The sequence below is a fragment of the Ylistrum balloti genome, unplaced genomic scaffold, assembly GCF_031769215.1.
Source record: "Ylistrum balloti isolate Yb309-2 unplaced genomic scaffold, AGI_CSIRO_Ybal_v1 Utg369802, whole genome shotgun sequence".
Taxonomy (NCBI): domain Eukaryota; kingdom Metazoa; phylum Mollusca; class Bivalvia; order Pectinida; family Pectinidae; genus Ylistrum; species Ylistrum balloti.
The window spans coordinates 420,539-436,263 of NW_026781979.1; the positions used below are offsets into that span (position 1 = coordinate 420,539).

Genomic DNA, 15,725 nt, shown 5'->3' on the forward strand with positions numbered 1-15,725 from the left:
ATTATATACTAGATGTCTGCAACACGAATTCCGGCCAAGCAACCCTCAAGAGAGGTGGCAGCTTTTTGTGGTTGTCGCGCAGCAGTACAGATGATTTCTAATTGAGCTGTTATCAGCCGCCTGCAAACTCGGAGAATAAAAGACGCAGATGAATTATTAACAAAGTCGGATTAGTTTTCGATGAAGTTGTATCCTCTCTAAGCTTAATTGTTGTTATAAATAAAGAAAATAATTGACTAGGCCATATAGCATTGGACGACAGACAAGCTGTCAAGCATCAGGAGTTTAATTTATTTCCATCGATCTGAAAAGACGATATTTAGATATCTGTTACTTTTTTTGTTAAACAATATAATAATTCTAGATCTAAAGCGAGATTTTTTCAGATTAATCTTGTTAGCCGAATAGATATGATCGGTTTACCAAATATAGGAAACGGTTCCTTGTCAATGTAACATTAAAAAGTAATTGATAAAGTTGATTTGATATTTATCTCGACACTAGCACGTGCTTACCACTCTCTCCATTTATTGTTCAGTTGCCCGATGCCGTCCTATGCATGACACATGTAAAAACATGAACAGTAACACACGGTTTAAAAAAACGATTAAGTAACGGCAATTGAGGGGAAAAAACAAGACACCCCCCCCCCCCAAAAAAAAAAAATAAATAAATAAATAAAAAAAAAGGGATGAACATTTGAAATATTTTATTGATTAAATTGTCTGTTTTAACATTCTATTCCATACTGATAATGTTGCATATAAATAGAGAGGCCAGCTTACTATATGGAAATTAAGTTGGATTTATGAAATTCGGCTGGTACATGAGTTTCTGATAAGTTTGATCAAGTCAAGAATATCACTTTGTTTCTAAAATTGCTATTTTAAAACTAATTTAAAAAAAGAATCTGGCTATACTTATTGCTATGAATGCTTTCAAATCAGATAACAAAACTCCTCACTTCTTCCTAAGGTACATAAATGTAATATGCGATATTATTCTTAAATCTAATCTCACCCATTCATTCAGCTTTACTTTTTCAGTGGCTTTCTGAGTTTGTGTTTTGGTACAGAAGACCTTTAATTAAGAGTGCATTTATCAGCTGAAAGATCGTATAATAGATAAAAAAGTAAAAAGTAAATTTCAATACAAAACATTGCATGGTTGAAGAATTAGCCTACATTAAACTGCTTCTGGGATTTGTCATATCGTGATATCAAATTCAAAAACCACAATCTTCAGGCATTATGGGAAAGTAATTGAACAAAACATTGGCTTTTTTGTCATCTATGTAAAATCGAAATACTAGCATAAAAGTTGGAAGCAAATTGTCAAAAGTATATTGTCAGATTTGTAGCGTTCACGATTGATGTTCGAGAAATAGATAGTCCATTAAACATCCGAAAAAATTCTGATCAAAGGGAGGTAACTTGCACTACACGATAGTTCTCCTGTCACAAAGATGGATATAGACTCGGACGTTTCCTTTAGCTAAACATTAATCTCCCCGATGGTTCCTTGCTTAAGTTTCATACATCTTTGAATAATAACCAACGTTCTTTTTTATATTTGAAATGGAAGGCACAAGCAGGAATATAAAAAAGTGATTGTATGCAGTTGTACATGCTTGAAACATTACAATACTATATAATTTGCCAGAATAGGAGTGTTACATTAAACAAAAAAACTGAAGCAAGTTTATAAAAAAAAATATATGTTACGTGACTTTTGTTCTGCAAACCCTAATTTTGTAATAACAATTCGGCATAATAATTAGTTGAAAGTAAATATATATGACTCATGGCGTTCGGGGAAAAAGACATTGCATTTTTGCCGGTAAAATAAAGGAATTTATCAATTTGTTCAAAATTGATGTCACCATTGTCGTCTTCTTGACAAGCGTCAAAATATGTGCTGATATTTTCTGGACACCACACCGTTATATGTTTAGATTTATTTATTTATTAAATTATTTATTTATTTATTTATTTATTTATTCAGTTTCCTTGAAAATGTAATCAAAAGAAAACGTATTGGTTTCAATATCCTCTAAGTGTTCTATTTTATCACAGAATGCTAATGTTTATTTTTAATGTTGTAATCGTATATGGTGTTAACAGAGATATTTTCTTGGGGATGCAGTGTACTGTGTTAGAGATTGACGAGTTACCGTGTTACATCGGATATGGGACTCGTGTTACTTAACGAGTTTTCATATCCGGTCACGCAGCATCAACACGTCCATAATAACATGTCAACAGTTCAGACAAATGGTTTCCCATTCCCGTTATTAGAACTACATCCTGTTATAAAGTAACTAACCTGTCAATACAGAAACTCCGAGCGCCACGTTTGTAGACATCGATCATTTACTCATTCGGCTGCGTTGACTGATGCTGGTACCTTCCGTATACTGTTCATGTCTTTACGGAATCAGCTGAGGCTTGACGAATGTATTATCGACTTATAACCTTAACAATATTGGAAAATGAATTCAAATTTGCAGTCTCCTCCATCCCATGAAATACTTCTGTGAGCAATATCACGTGTGAGTGATGTAATGACACAATATCACGTGTGAGTGATGCAATGTCACAATGTCACATGTGAGTGATGCAATGTCACAATGTCACATGTGAGTGATGCTATAACACAATATCACACGTGTGAGTGATGTACTAACACAATATCACGTGTGAGTGATGCAATAACACAATATCACATGTGAGTGATGCAGTAACACAATATCACATGTGAGTGATACAGTAACACAATATAACGTGTGAGTGATGCAGTAACACAATATCACACGTGAGTGATGCAGTAAAACAATATCACATGTGAGTGATGTAGTAACACAATATCACACATGAGTGATGCAGTAACACAATATCACAAGTGAGTGGTGTAGTAACACAATATCACACGTGAGTGATGCAGTAACACAATATCACACTTGAGTGATGCAGTAACACAATATCACACGTGAGTGATGCAGTAACACAATATCACATGTGAGCGATACGATGCTTTAGTAGTCCGATCATATGTCCACCGGGATGATCTCCCTTGAGACGGCAAAATTCTTTATCACTGACTGTTGATCATTCACAGATACACAGCTATCATATATGTGTCGTTAGACTGGGATAATATCTTAAAAACATTTATTAATATATATCTTGTAGATATGATTTGAATATTTTATCACATTAAGGTCTGGGATCTTTTAAGATATAATATTTGAGATATGTTCAAAATCATATGATATTAGATACAAAAGGATCGCGCATTCACAGATAAGATGTAACTTTGAGCAGGCTTCATAATACTAATAGAAATTTCAATTTCAGACTTTTTTAAAACTTCAGATATGTTTGATAAATCAAGGTTACTGTATGGTGTTCTTGGAGCTGTTAGAGATCCGTAGATTTGAGGAAGCACTTTACAACGCTCCTCTCAAATAAGTGTTTGTATGTTTCCCTTTCAAGACAATGAAAAGAAAAGAATTACACAGACGTTGAAAGTATCTATCGAATTGGTCACAATATTGAACTCATGCGAAGTCTTATTGATATAAGGCTGCATGTGAAGATTCAACAAAAAATGTTTAATGTTCATGGTAATAAAACTGCAAAGAGCCATAACTCTGCTAATTATGATCCAGTAGGTATTGTAGAAGTCATCCGAGATTTTATTGATATATGACTAAATTCTACGTTTCATCACAATCTGTTTATATTTTCTCAACCCCTTTATCTTCACAAGTTCCAACGGTAGTTACATTTTAAATGCCCGTAACTCTGTAAATTACTATCGCATCAGACCTATTTCCGAACTTATCCAAGATCTTATTTATATAAGGCTGCATGCCGAATTTTACTTAAATCTATTCACATTTACTTGAAGTTTTATGATCACAAGTTCCATGGTAACAAAACTGCAAGGCACCATAACTAAGACACAATCGAACCAATTCTCTTTGGAATCCTTTTTATATATAACTGCGTACCAAGTTTCATCAAAATCTCTTCATTTTTAATTAAATTATCATATTCACAAGAAAACGATTAGGTGACCTAAAATACCGATACATCAGTAGATAGATTAGGGTATTTCTAATATCATTGTACAGAACTGACAACTGCTCAAGGTGTGTAGCAAGGGACTAAACTCGTGAAAGATAAAGTTTTTAAAGTTAATGTATTGCAATTTTAATACATGCAACTGCTCAAAGTGAAAATGAATTATCAAACACACTTTCCCATTAACGCTAAAGTAAATATCCCGAGTGCGTACTAGTATTTATATATGAAAGGTTTTGAAGGATGTAAATATTCGTAAACACGATCGCATGCTAGTACGTAAATCGATAGGTAGATACCAATTCGTATACCATGTTTAAATTTGCTATTTATCCATCTTTCTAATTTTTTCCGTCATTCTTTCATGCTTTTCACGTCTTATTGAGTTAAAGATTAACATTGAATGAGATTTACATAACACGACGTACATCAGATAATCAACCCTTGTCACGAATGATCTTTCTCGGCTGCTATAACAAAAACCCGACCGGAAATTTTGCGTGAATGTCTATTTACTCGACATGCCTAAGATGTTGATATATATTGAGATAACGTGCCAAAAAGGCAAACGACTTTGTTTGCAACTTACATACTATCATTGAGGCACGATTGATGCTTGTGATTAATGACAATAATTTATATACGACGAATCTATTATAGAATGACATCAATCGGATTAAAATCGAATGCGAGGGTAATTCCGAATTGCATGTTTTCATCATTGTAATCAGGAATAAGTTTGATACACACAACAACATGGATATGACACTGTAAGCAATTATGTATTGAAATAGGGAACACAAACATCTCATAACCTTTCTGTTGTCATAGAAACCGCCAAAGGATGGTTACTGGTCTGCATTACCACAAAAACAAGAACTGAAAATAAAACACATTAATATGGCAATCGCTATAACACTCCAAACTAAGCTGAAGTGAATTTACAGTGAACATGTAGAAACAAGCTATAGGGAGTTTATTATCTAATTCCATAAAACAAAAAATGCTATTTGTGATTTTAATATTTACAGTGAGCATATTCAAATGCATATCTAACATCAAGTGCTCAGTTGGGGTACCTAAGACATGGGCGGTCCTTAAATTAAAACATCCAATCAGATAATACGTGTCGATTTCAGTACGATATAGACAAATTTATGTACTGGCATACGTATGTCTCGTCTTCTTTCACCAGGATTTCGTTTAGTTTTGCTAATTTTACAAAAGGAGAAATTCACGAAATAGTAATGAAGGGGGACGTTTTAGATGTTTTACATTTTATATATATGTAAACAAAGTAGTTACTTACGCTGATTAGCAAACCTTACCTTGATTTGGAGGCAGTCGGTGTTTTTTTTTTTTTTTTTATTTACGTTCTTCCGAGCGAAATCTTGTCAATACTTTGAGGTTGGAATATTAAACATTTACGTTTTACGTTTTACGAGTGTCGACCAAAGCCTTTACAATGTTCATCCAGAGATTGCTGTTGTTTCTAGTCACATCCAAGGCTTTTATAATTGAAGAATACTTTATGCGAAGAAATGACTGTGAAGATGTGGTTCTTAATTCTAATTTAGTCTTCGTTGAGAAGACAGTTCAAAGTCTTATTGGGTGTGTTGCCGTGTGTTTAGTACAGCCCGACTGCGAATCTTTAAATTTCCTCCCTTCAGGCAGTTGTATGCTCAGCAACACAACACTTGACGAAGCGTGCCGTAACGGACAATTCTACGAACATGGTATTTACATGCATCGTCATCCCGATAAAGTAAGTAATGTTTAAAGTTTTCATATTTGAATATCTCGACTCCTTGCTAATTTTATATAAGAAACGATATGCTCATAAAAGGTACAAATGCAATATGTTCAATAATTCTTTTTTAACAGCGGTATTTAAGGCATATTGTAACAATCCAAACTGAAACATTTGTCTTTTTGATAACTGATAATGTTTACGCGAAAAAGGATATTCCAGATGGCCCACTAGGAAATAGCCTAGTATTCTGGATAAAAATGTATAAATCGTTTCCGATACATAAAACATTGTCAAAAGATTGATACAACTTCAACAACTCACATTAGGACAGCAGTGTAGAATCTATAGAGAAAAAAATTTTGTCACATCAATTCACAAAAATACAAATAGATTATCAAGCCTGTCTCGTTGTGCATATTTTTAAAATGGAACATATTTTCGTGGTATATTTTTTACCTAAAATATTTAGTTCTTTTTGGAAGTCACAAAATATTTGCTGTTTTGAATATATGCACGTTTAAATACTGTAACAAGGGTACCAAAGCATCGATTTAAAATTCACCTTCCCAAACGGACATCTGCATTAACTTTGCAGCGAGAGTTCTTTCATTAGTTATCGATTTTTATTTCTTTGTCTTAATAATGTACTTCCGGATCATATCGGTTTACCTATAAAAGTTTGTCATAGTTCGTCCATGTTGCTATAGTAACAGTTATATAGAGTAATACTCCTAATGATTTACACAACTGTTTTGTTTACCAGAACATTACAATCTGTTTGAATGACGGAATACTACAATCAACTAACACGTGCTTATGCCACGGAGGATACATCGGAGACTACTGTGAACGTATCATGGAGGGTAAGTTCAATTTGTACTAAGGAATACATAGTTATGACAATGAGGTTATCAAACTTTCCCACCCTCGATGAGGGACCTACTTTGACTGAACATTTTAAATGTTTAATGTTATGTCATTTTTACGTGAGGGAAAAGTCAAATAAACCTCCCACAAGACACAAATTTCGATTTTGGTAAAATAACTTATGTTTTAATGATTTACAAAGTTATACTGTTGTAAAGGATAGAAATGAGTTTTCGTGAAACGGGTCTTCAATCTTTTTCCGAGCTTTGAGTTTCCTGAATTTTGATATGAGATGAAAACAACTTTAAGACTCCTTCCAATACATACCTCAGAAAAGTGATACTTTTACAAGTTTTAATGGAAAAAAATTAAACGGATTCAGCAATTTTTTGTTTCGCCAATTTCAATTTATGACGTCACGTAATTGTCCCTAATACGGCTTCATATTTTCTGACTGGAACGGACAATGAAAAACACGCATAAGTAAATAAGTGTTAGTTATGCGGTATCTTAACTGTAATAATATCCTTATTTTTCATCTTATGATGTTAACTTAGTGTAAAAAATACTTAATTATCATAAACATTGCTTTATAAACCTTGCCTGCTGTTGGTACAAAAAAAGTCTTAACCTCGCAACCTGTCTCCTTTATATAAGTGTTACTTGCATTTTATTTGAACTAAAATCTTTGAGTAATAGATTAATTCGTGATGATCGAAACGTTAAACATTTGAATGACATTGCCGATATGAATAGCTTTCTTAAAGATTATGTTTTTTCTTTTCTTTTTCTTTATCCCGAGCAATAAGATTTTTTATTTTATTTCGCAGATTGTACGGAGGGGGAACCGTATTATCAGGGACAATTCGGTACGTTTTTAATCCACCCTAGACTATCCCCGAATCCTTTCAAAGTTGTATGTCGAATGGCATTTGACAAAAGGACATACATACAGATTCGGCATTACGGTGGAAACGAAACATTATTTACTCAAAATTGGAATGCATACAAGAATGGTTTCGGTGATGTGTCGGAGACTAATCGTTTGGAGAGAAATTTCTGGCTGGGTAACGAGAAAATTTACTATTTAACAAACAGCAAAGAATACTCTCTAATTATACAGTTAGTAGAAGATCGCTATATCTCATTTGGTCAATATAGACTTGACGATTTTCTGGTGAAGAACGAAGCCAACCTATACGCTATGTCATACGAAAACGCGTACCCTTATCGAACACAGCAAATGGTATTTGGAGACAGTATGGCTTCTAGCAAGGGAGCAAAGTTCAGCACATTCGACAAGGATAATGATATGTCTGAAGGTAACTGCGCAGAGCTACATGGCGCAGGGTGGTGGTTTTCTGACTGTGCGCGATGCAATCCGAATGGTCGTTTATGGCCGGGTGGTACTAACAAAAGGCTTAACGTCAGTGACGAGTTTTTCTGGGAAGACGATCTGTCCGGTTCGTCTGCATGGGGAACAAGTCTTTGGCTCGTTAGATGAAAGGATATAATCTGTTAGCCTTTTAGGGGGACATGGAGAGCTCAACCCGAGGGATAAGGTTAACAAGGAGTGAATGATTATTTTTCTCTAACACTTTTGTCCCAGTGCAAGACGGACGAACGTATTGAGTGTGCACAAAAATATGTGGATGTGTCGTATGAACAGTGACGAGGCATGCCTCGGACTCTTCACAAAATTAAATACCATTGTCCATGCCAATAAAACGTCAAAGAAAGTTATACTCTTGATATTATACATTTCAATGATAAGTTGGGGATGATTTCGATGACAGCACAATATTTTCAGTTTTGAGAATAACACAAGATGTCTATAGCAGACGAACTCATGTAGGTGTGTGACCTCATAAAAGTCGTTCAACTTCCGGGTCACGTTAGTGACTTCATTTAAGATATTTCCCGAATTTGCAAAGAGCACTGAAGAAATTCCTTCGTCGCCTCTTTTTTTTCCAAACTTTTAGGTCCTTAGCATCACTGATGATTCCTTGGAAGGACGTAACTTGTAATGTTTTCTACACGTTGCATGAATAATTAATGGTTTTAAATCACGTTTGATATTCTAGTCTCTCTTGAAATATTAATTTTGTAGGACCATTGAAATAATTATACCTTTTTCACGACAAATTTTACAACACGAACATACATTATATCTTGTTATCTAATCTCCAGAAAAGCCACAGAAAAAGTCTTGGAATGTAATGTGTCAAACAGGACAGTAAATAATGGTCACCTCCTTATGTCAACAACCTGGGCCGTGTATCCTGTTTTCAGTACTCTTTTAACGTCTACCCCTACCAAAGCCATAAAACCAATCATTTGTACACTTTCTTTCATTTTTTAACCGACGTGATAGAAATATAACAGTGTAATTCAATGTTTTATCTTGAAGTAAATAATATATGTATACATGTTCACGCCATGGTATAATTGAACAGACCTCCGCAAACATTCTAGCATAAAAAAAAAACAAAAATACATGCAGACATCAATGTTTAAAATTTGAATTAATGGAAACAGTTGACCATGAAGCCACAGATGTGACTGTAAGTATGCAGCGAAATGTCCGACCAAGTGTGTTCAGCAATGTCATCCGTTTCAACAACACGCTTTTGTCCTAGTGGCGAGTAAACAAAGCAATTTTTAACTCTTCGTGTATAAACACTTCAGCAATGTTTAGCATGTAGCTTATATATTTTTGATAAAAAATACATTTTTTTGTAAAGAAATAAACTTAAACCGGATGTACAAAACGCCGAAACTCAATCAGCCTGATCGGTGTTGAATATTAAATGGTTTGGAAAATAAGTAAACTACGTTAGCTGATATCAAATCGTTCAAACCTAACAACGAAACGATTGACCTTCAGTATTTTTTTTATCAGTCTGTGGTCCTTTACCCGTCTCAGGTGAATATCACACCAAATGCGAAAAGAATGGGACAGGAATAAGGGAATTTTATATATAGAAATGAAAAGAAATAGATAAACCCAAATTGTCACGCTTATCAAACCGTCTGGTGGTGACCTATCCGTGCTATTTCTGATATAAGTGAAGATTAAAGTAACCGAATCTCACTGAGAAGCCTGTCATGGCTTTTATTTGGTCAAACAAGTTTGTTTTCTAATTCACCAAGGAAAAGTCCTCGACATACCTGTATGTGAAATCTAATTACCAAGCAAGGCCTTTGTTAGTCATCTATCTTAATCTCTTCGACAAATCCAGCTTAACGTGTCAACTAACAGATAGGAAGCCTTTAAAGAAATCGCCTATTTCCCACCTTACTCAACGTTTACATGGCCTGTCAAAAGTTGGTGTATCGGTACTTAACACTGTGAATTGCAATGATATAGCTTTGCCACATATATACAAGGTGCCATACAGAATGGGATTCATCCGTTTGGTATAGATATAATGTTAAAGATATTTACAACAGGGAAGATACATTCGATATATAAAATATTCTATGCACATTATGTAAACGCTCAGCGCATTTGGAGATATACATCCTATCAAATGAAATTTTTGAACGAAAGCATCTTCAAAAAGTGTGCATGAGTCTGGTACCTTAATTGCACATATGACACACAAGTGAATAGTGATATCAATATAAATTTAGAATTAGTTTTTGAATAGCCAAGTAATGAATTAATGTGCAATATGCTTCAGTAGTACCTACAGGTGACTGACGAAAATGGAGAGACCGAAATGAATGTCAAAATATTGAGGAGGTGTAGTAACCTCAGAACTCATTCCATACTATGATTTCCAATACTGGATTGCTTCAAAATAATGATAACTGTATGGATAATGTCTGAATCATGCCAATACGGATTACAGCAAACCTTGGTCAATAAAGTCCACTAGCAGAGTGAAGTCTCTCCAAAACGTCGAGTAAAATGATGCTTGTATAAGGTATTTGGATCCTAAAAGCAGAAACTGAACTAATGTTTTATTACGTGCGATTCGTACCAATCACCATGATGATTATTAAGATTATTAAGATATTTTACAACACACATGTATGTTTAACATATCTGAAGTCGTTCACTTTATCAAGTGGCTTTCCGGATTACTACTGTATCTGTATCTTACGAACAAGAGATTAGAGTTACCTTGGAGACAGAGGAATGTCCCCGTGCTGTCTGAGGCGGTTATAATATGTCATGCTACTATATATCAAAACAGTGGAGACGAGATATACGTGTTTCGGTACCCCTCGGCATTTTTTGTTGACAAAAAGGCACCTTTATATAATGGATTGATATTTGGCAGCTAAATATATTCCTGTGACGGCAAGGTGCTTATAATACGAATATCACATTCAAACCGCCATTCGATCTTTCAAACACGTCAAGTTGCCTTTAAAACAGCTGAAGTTATAAGAGGAAAAACCACGGGAAAGCATAATTTCGATTGGTGGAGAAGAGCAGTTTTGTTGACATATAATTTATGTGACACTCCTTGTCCGACAAGGTAATCGTGATTTATTGTGTATACGACGATGAGAGAATCCAAAGGAACAAGGTAAGAATTTACTTACTATACAAGTTGACTCTTTCATCGTATCGTTGTAACGTATTTAGCTAATATCTATGTTATAACAGTTAATTTTATAGGCTGAAGACAACTTGGTAACGTATTTAGCTAATATCTATGTTATAACAGTTAATTTTATTGGCTGAAGACAACGTTGTAACGTATTTAGGTTTTATCTGTTATAACAGTTATTTTTTATTGGCTGACGACAATGTAGTAACGAATTTAGGTTTTATCTGTTATTATTTTTTTTATTGGCTGAAGACAACGTGGTAACGAATTTAGGTTTTATCTGTTATAACAGTTATTTTTTATTGGCTGACGACAATGTAGTAACGAATTTAGGTTTTATCTGTTATTATTTTTTTTATTGGCTGAAGACAACATGGTAACGAATTTAGGTTTTATCTGTTATAACAGTTAATTTTTATTAGCTGAAGACAATGTGGTAACCTATTAAGGTAATGTCTGGTTATAATTGTTAACTTTATTGGCTGAAGACATTGTAATAACGTATCATCCGTGTAGATATTAACTCCGCAACAGTAACCTTTCTAAGTAGACCATAGTCCCGTTGTAGTAATTTGTATATAAGCACAAAGATGATGTACAACCAATAATATATAAATCCTAAAATGTATAACTATGTTATGGTAGTCCTTTTCTATATTGTTAAATACTTTTCTGACACGGTACCCTTTTCCCCATTTATCCAGATAAACCATTATTCTGATAAAATACCTTTATTTATCCATCATGTTACAGAACTTTACGTTTATCCAGGTGAAATATTTCTCCCACCTCTGTATATGCCAGAAATACGTATCCCAAGAGTAACAGCGATGTACAATATCTCTATCAGACAAGTGTGCATTTAATGGCCTGTAATACCCTTACAATGAGATAACGACGTATCCTGATGGCTCACAACCAAATATGGCATCCTCATTGACATTAAGACCTCGAGACATCGTCAAATGTGATACCTTCTAAATCGACACACGCCACAATAGTCAAAAATAAAAGCGACCTTCAATCTAATCTGTCCGTAAAACTGGGGTTGATAATCAATATCTGATATCTAGATTTTATTGTTTCTGTAGAACAATACTTAAGATATTCCAGTCAAATGTTGAATATTCTTTAAGCAAAATATAACACGTTGTAAAATTGAATTTTATTCGTTTCAATTGGGAAAATTAACAATTCAGGGATAACGATGTCATTGTAAAAAATCTATCCTGACACATGAATATTCTTACCTATAACATACCATGTCAGGAGTGACTGTTGGTTTGGTCACAAACATGTGTATAATACATCGCGATAGTGGTATGCCCTGAGGTGAACTGAACGTTGTTTACACTGGGCCACCGGTATGTAGGTATTTCAACACTTGACCAGTAATAAACCCAAACCCGTTCTTCCCGACAAGGTGGACTCTTTTGATAATACTTGGACTAGACGTGCTAAGAACTGTATATGATAATTATGTGTTAAAGATAAATCATTAGTAAATACCGTTATACGCGGTGTTTACTTGTGTCACTGTTATATCTTATATTTCACCATATATTTGCATTCTTTCCTCAACGATTTTTCTCTTGTTTCATTCATTTCATCCATAACTCAATTCGTCAATTCCAGATTTTCGTCTCTCTGTCGGGCTCGTTGATAAAATAAGAAATGAACAAACTTAATAGCCAAAACAAACCAGAGCATCAGTGAAACAGACGAATGTTTTCTCCGAAAACGATTGTATTGGACACAAAAGTGACTAAGGACTATATGTTCCCCCAAATTTTTTCGGGGTAACACTTGTACGAAATTAAACAGAATGTTTCATTCATGAAGTGACCTGTACATAGCTTGGTGAAGTCTGTGTAATGTCATCAGTTGAGGACCCCCGAGGATACGTCCAGTACTGGGACGAGGCACCTCCCCACCTCCCATAAAGCCACGAACCTAACCAGCACTAATTGTGATTTATTTATATGACTAAATGAGAAAAGAAACATTCAAATTCATCATTTTGCATCTAACATGATATACAATATTAAAGACTGTATGTATAGCAAATATTTAGATTAGTCCAGTTCAGGTTTAGTGCGACCCCTAACTTAGGCGTGGTTACGTGTTATCGGCGTGGCGACTTTTCCGTCAGATCTTAAGAAATGTTACATCGACCATTGTTCCTTTAATTTAAGACAAAGGAAAATTCGTTTCTTCATTACATATTTCTGTGCAAGTTGCGCGTTTTAAAAAGTTAAAAAAGAAAGAAAGAAATAAAACATGTTGTGTTGAATCCACGTATAACGTTGAGTATCCATTTTCGAGGCCATGAACAGATTATGACGTCACTGTAGCGTAAAAAATAGCGAAAAATGTCCCTTTAACACTTAGTTTAAAACTGTGGATAAGGTAAGTTTTGTTTTTTATTTGGTGTAAATGTCAGGATGTAACACACTTACACTCATGGTTCAATACGTCGCTGAAGTTTGTCAACATTTCATGTTTTGCGCTATGTCTATGGGGCCATTTTTCAGGCAATAAATTAGCCGGTGTAAGTATGGCTCATATGTCGTCCTAATATGTAAATTTTGAACAAAATCCATCAAAAAAATTTTGCCCAAAAGAATTATATATATCTTGATATTTTCCTTTTGGTTTATTATTATATACTTTGTAAAAACGCCAATATAGTGCTTATATATGCTCTTATCCTACCAAGTCCTTTAACCCTTGCGTTTTGATGTTAAATTGACTTGCTCTACAGTATGGCGTCCCATCGATTATAAAAGGAAATATAAGAGAAATGTAAATATTTCAAAATGGCAGACTCCCTAAAACGTATTTCATTATATGCCAACATCGACGGCAAATCAAACACTAACGTTATCTCCAACGCTAACAATTGTACAATGTACATTACGTAACAGGCCTATCTTAAATTATGGCTTTTGTACTTTTGTATTCAAAGGAATTAGATAAGGAAGTGCACTTTTAAACATACAAATTAAGATAAATTACAATGGTGGAAAAGCCTGGAATATACTGCTTTCTGATATTACCTGGATATGACATTCCGACATTTCAATGAAGTTTAAAAAAAAAAAAAAAAATAATAATAATAATAATAAAAAACAACAACAAAAACAACAACAAAAAAAAAAAAAAAAAAAAAAAAAAACAACAAAAAAAAAAAAAAAAACATTCTGCATTGTCAGGGAGCTTACGGCCTCCTTTAGGTTAGCCTATACCTATGAATTATTATGTGCCAAAACATGTTTGTGATATCTTCTTTATTTAATTCAATTTTTGACTAAACTATATGTAATCCTAAATTTGTATTAAAAGGTTTATTCATCTAATTACTGGACACAAAAAGCTAAAGATAATAAATATATGTGATTTTGTCTGCCATGAAAGTGAATTAAGCTTGACACTGGTTAATCATTGTTATGTCACCAGCGTATGCACAATAACTTTGCAACATGCAGTAAACGTGCCGTAACACATCACGTGACACAGAGTTGAAATCAATCTGTCAATTGTGGTTTTATTGGAAGTCTGTGTAGACTTAACGTCAAATCAATCAACAAAGGAGGTTAAATATGTCACACTTGTATGAATGAAATTATATTTAACGGTTCAGTGATACACAAGATATGTGCATAAGTCAATGCATGTACGAACTGCACAGAACAAAGTATAGTTATATATCTGAATATACCATGTGTTACATACACTGCATTGTAGATTACTGAAGTTTGATAGTGTTTGAAACAAGACCATTAACAAGGTATACATCAGGGAGATGTCATGATGTCATACTATTTTATGTTAAAGCTCTAGTGTCAAACCATCTTATGTTAAAGCTCAAGAATACAACTAATGCACGGAAGAATTATTATACTGTGAAATTTATTTGAAATAATTTTTCATACAGTATAATTCAATATTCATTTTCATTTACCGGAATAAGATGGTGACTGGTGCTCTTGCACTTTAAATTGTAACTAGTTAATCTAAATGGCATGCCTCTCTTACCCTGACTGTAACTTCTTCATTGCTCTAATTCATGCAAAAATATTTCAAATAAATACACTGCACGTGATAAACATATTGTTTATAGATGCATTAAGACAAAAAAAACGGTGCTCAAGTGTGACTTAATTAGTAATCAGGGCACTTAATTACCGTGACCTACTTTTCAACAATAGCATATTTTTTGGTCATTTTTTCTAATGAAGGTTTTAAAATATATCATCAAATGACATTTAAGAGAAAAAAAATTCAAAAAATATTTTATTTTGATAATTAGTGCAATAATTATGAATTTGATCCTCCACTCGTCCCCCCCCCCCCCCCCCTCCTATAACAAATGAACAGCCTTGAGCTGACCTTAGATTAATGTCATGTCATTACCGCCTGACCTCACGTTTTTAAAAGACAAAAAAT

At 34.0% G+C, this 15,725-nt stretch overlaps 1 protein-coding gene across 1 annotated transcript; it reads left to right on the forward strand.

Moving 5' to 3' along the window:
- Positions 1–5,553: 5,553 nt before the first annotated feature.
- On the forward strand, positions 5,554–8,212 carry LOC132544568 (angiopoietin-related protein 1-like). The gene is made up of 3 exons (XM_060208186.1): positions 5,554–5,853; positions 6,605–6,704; positions 7,539–8,212. The coding sequence occupies exons 1-3, from the start codon at positions 5,554–5,556 to the stop codon at positions 8,210–8,212; spliced, it is 1,074 nt and encodes a 357-aa protein (XP_060064169.1).
- Positions 8,213–15,725: the final 7,513 nt, after the last annotated feature.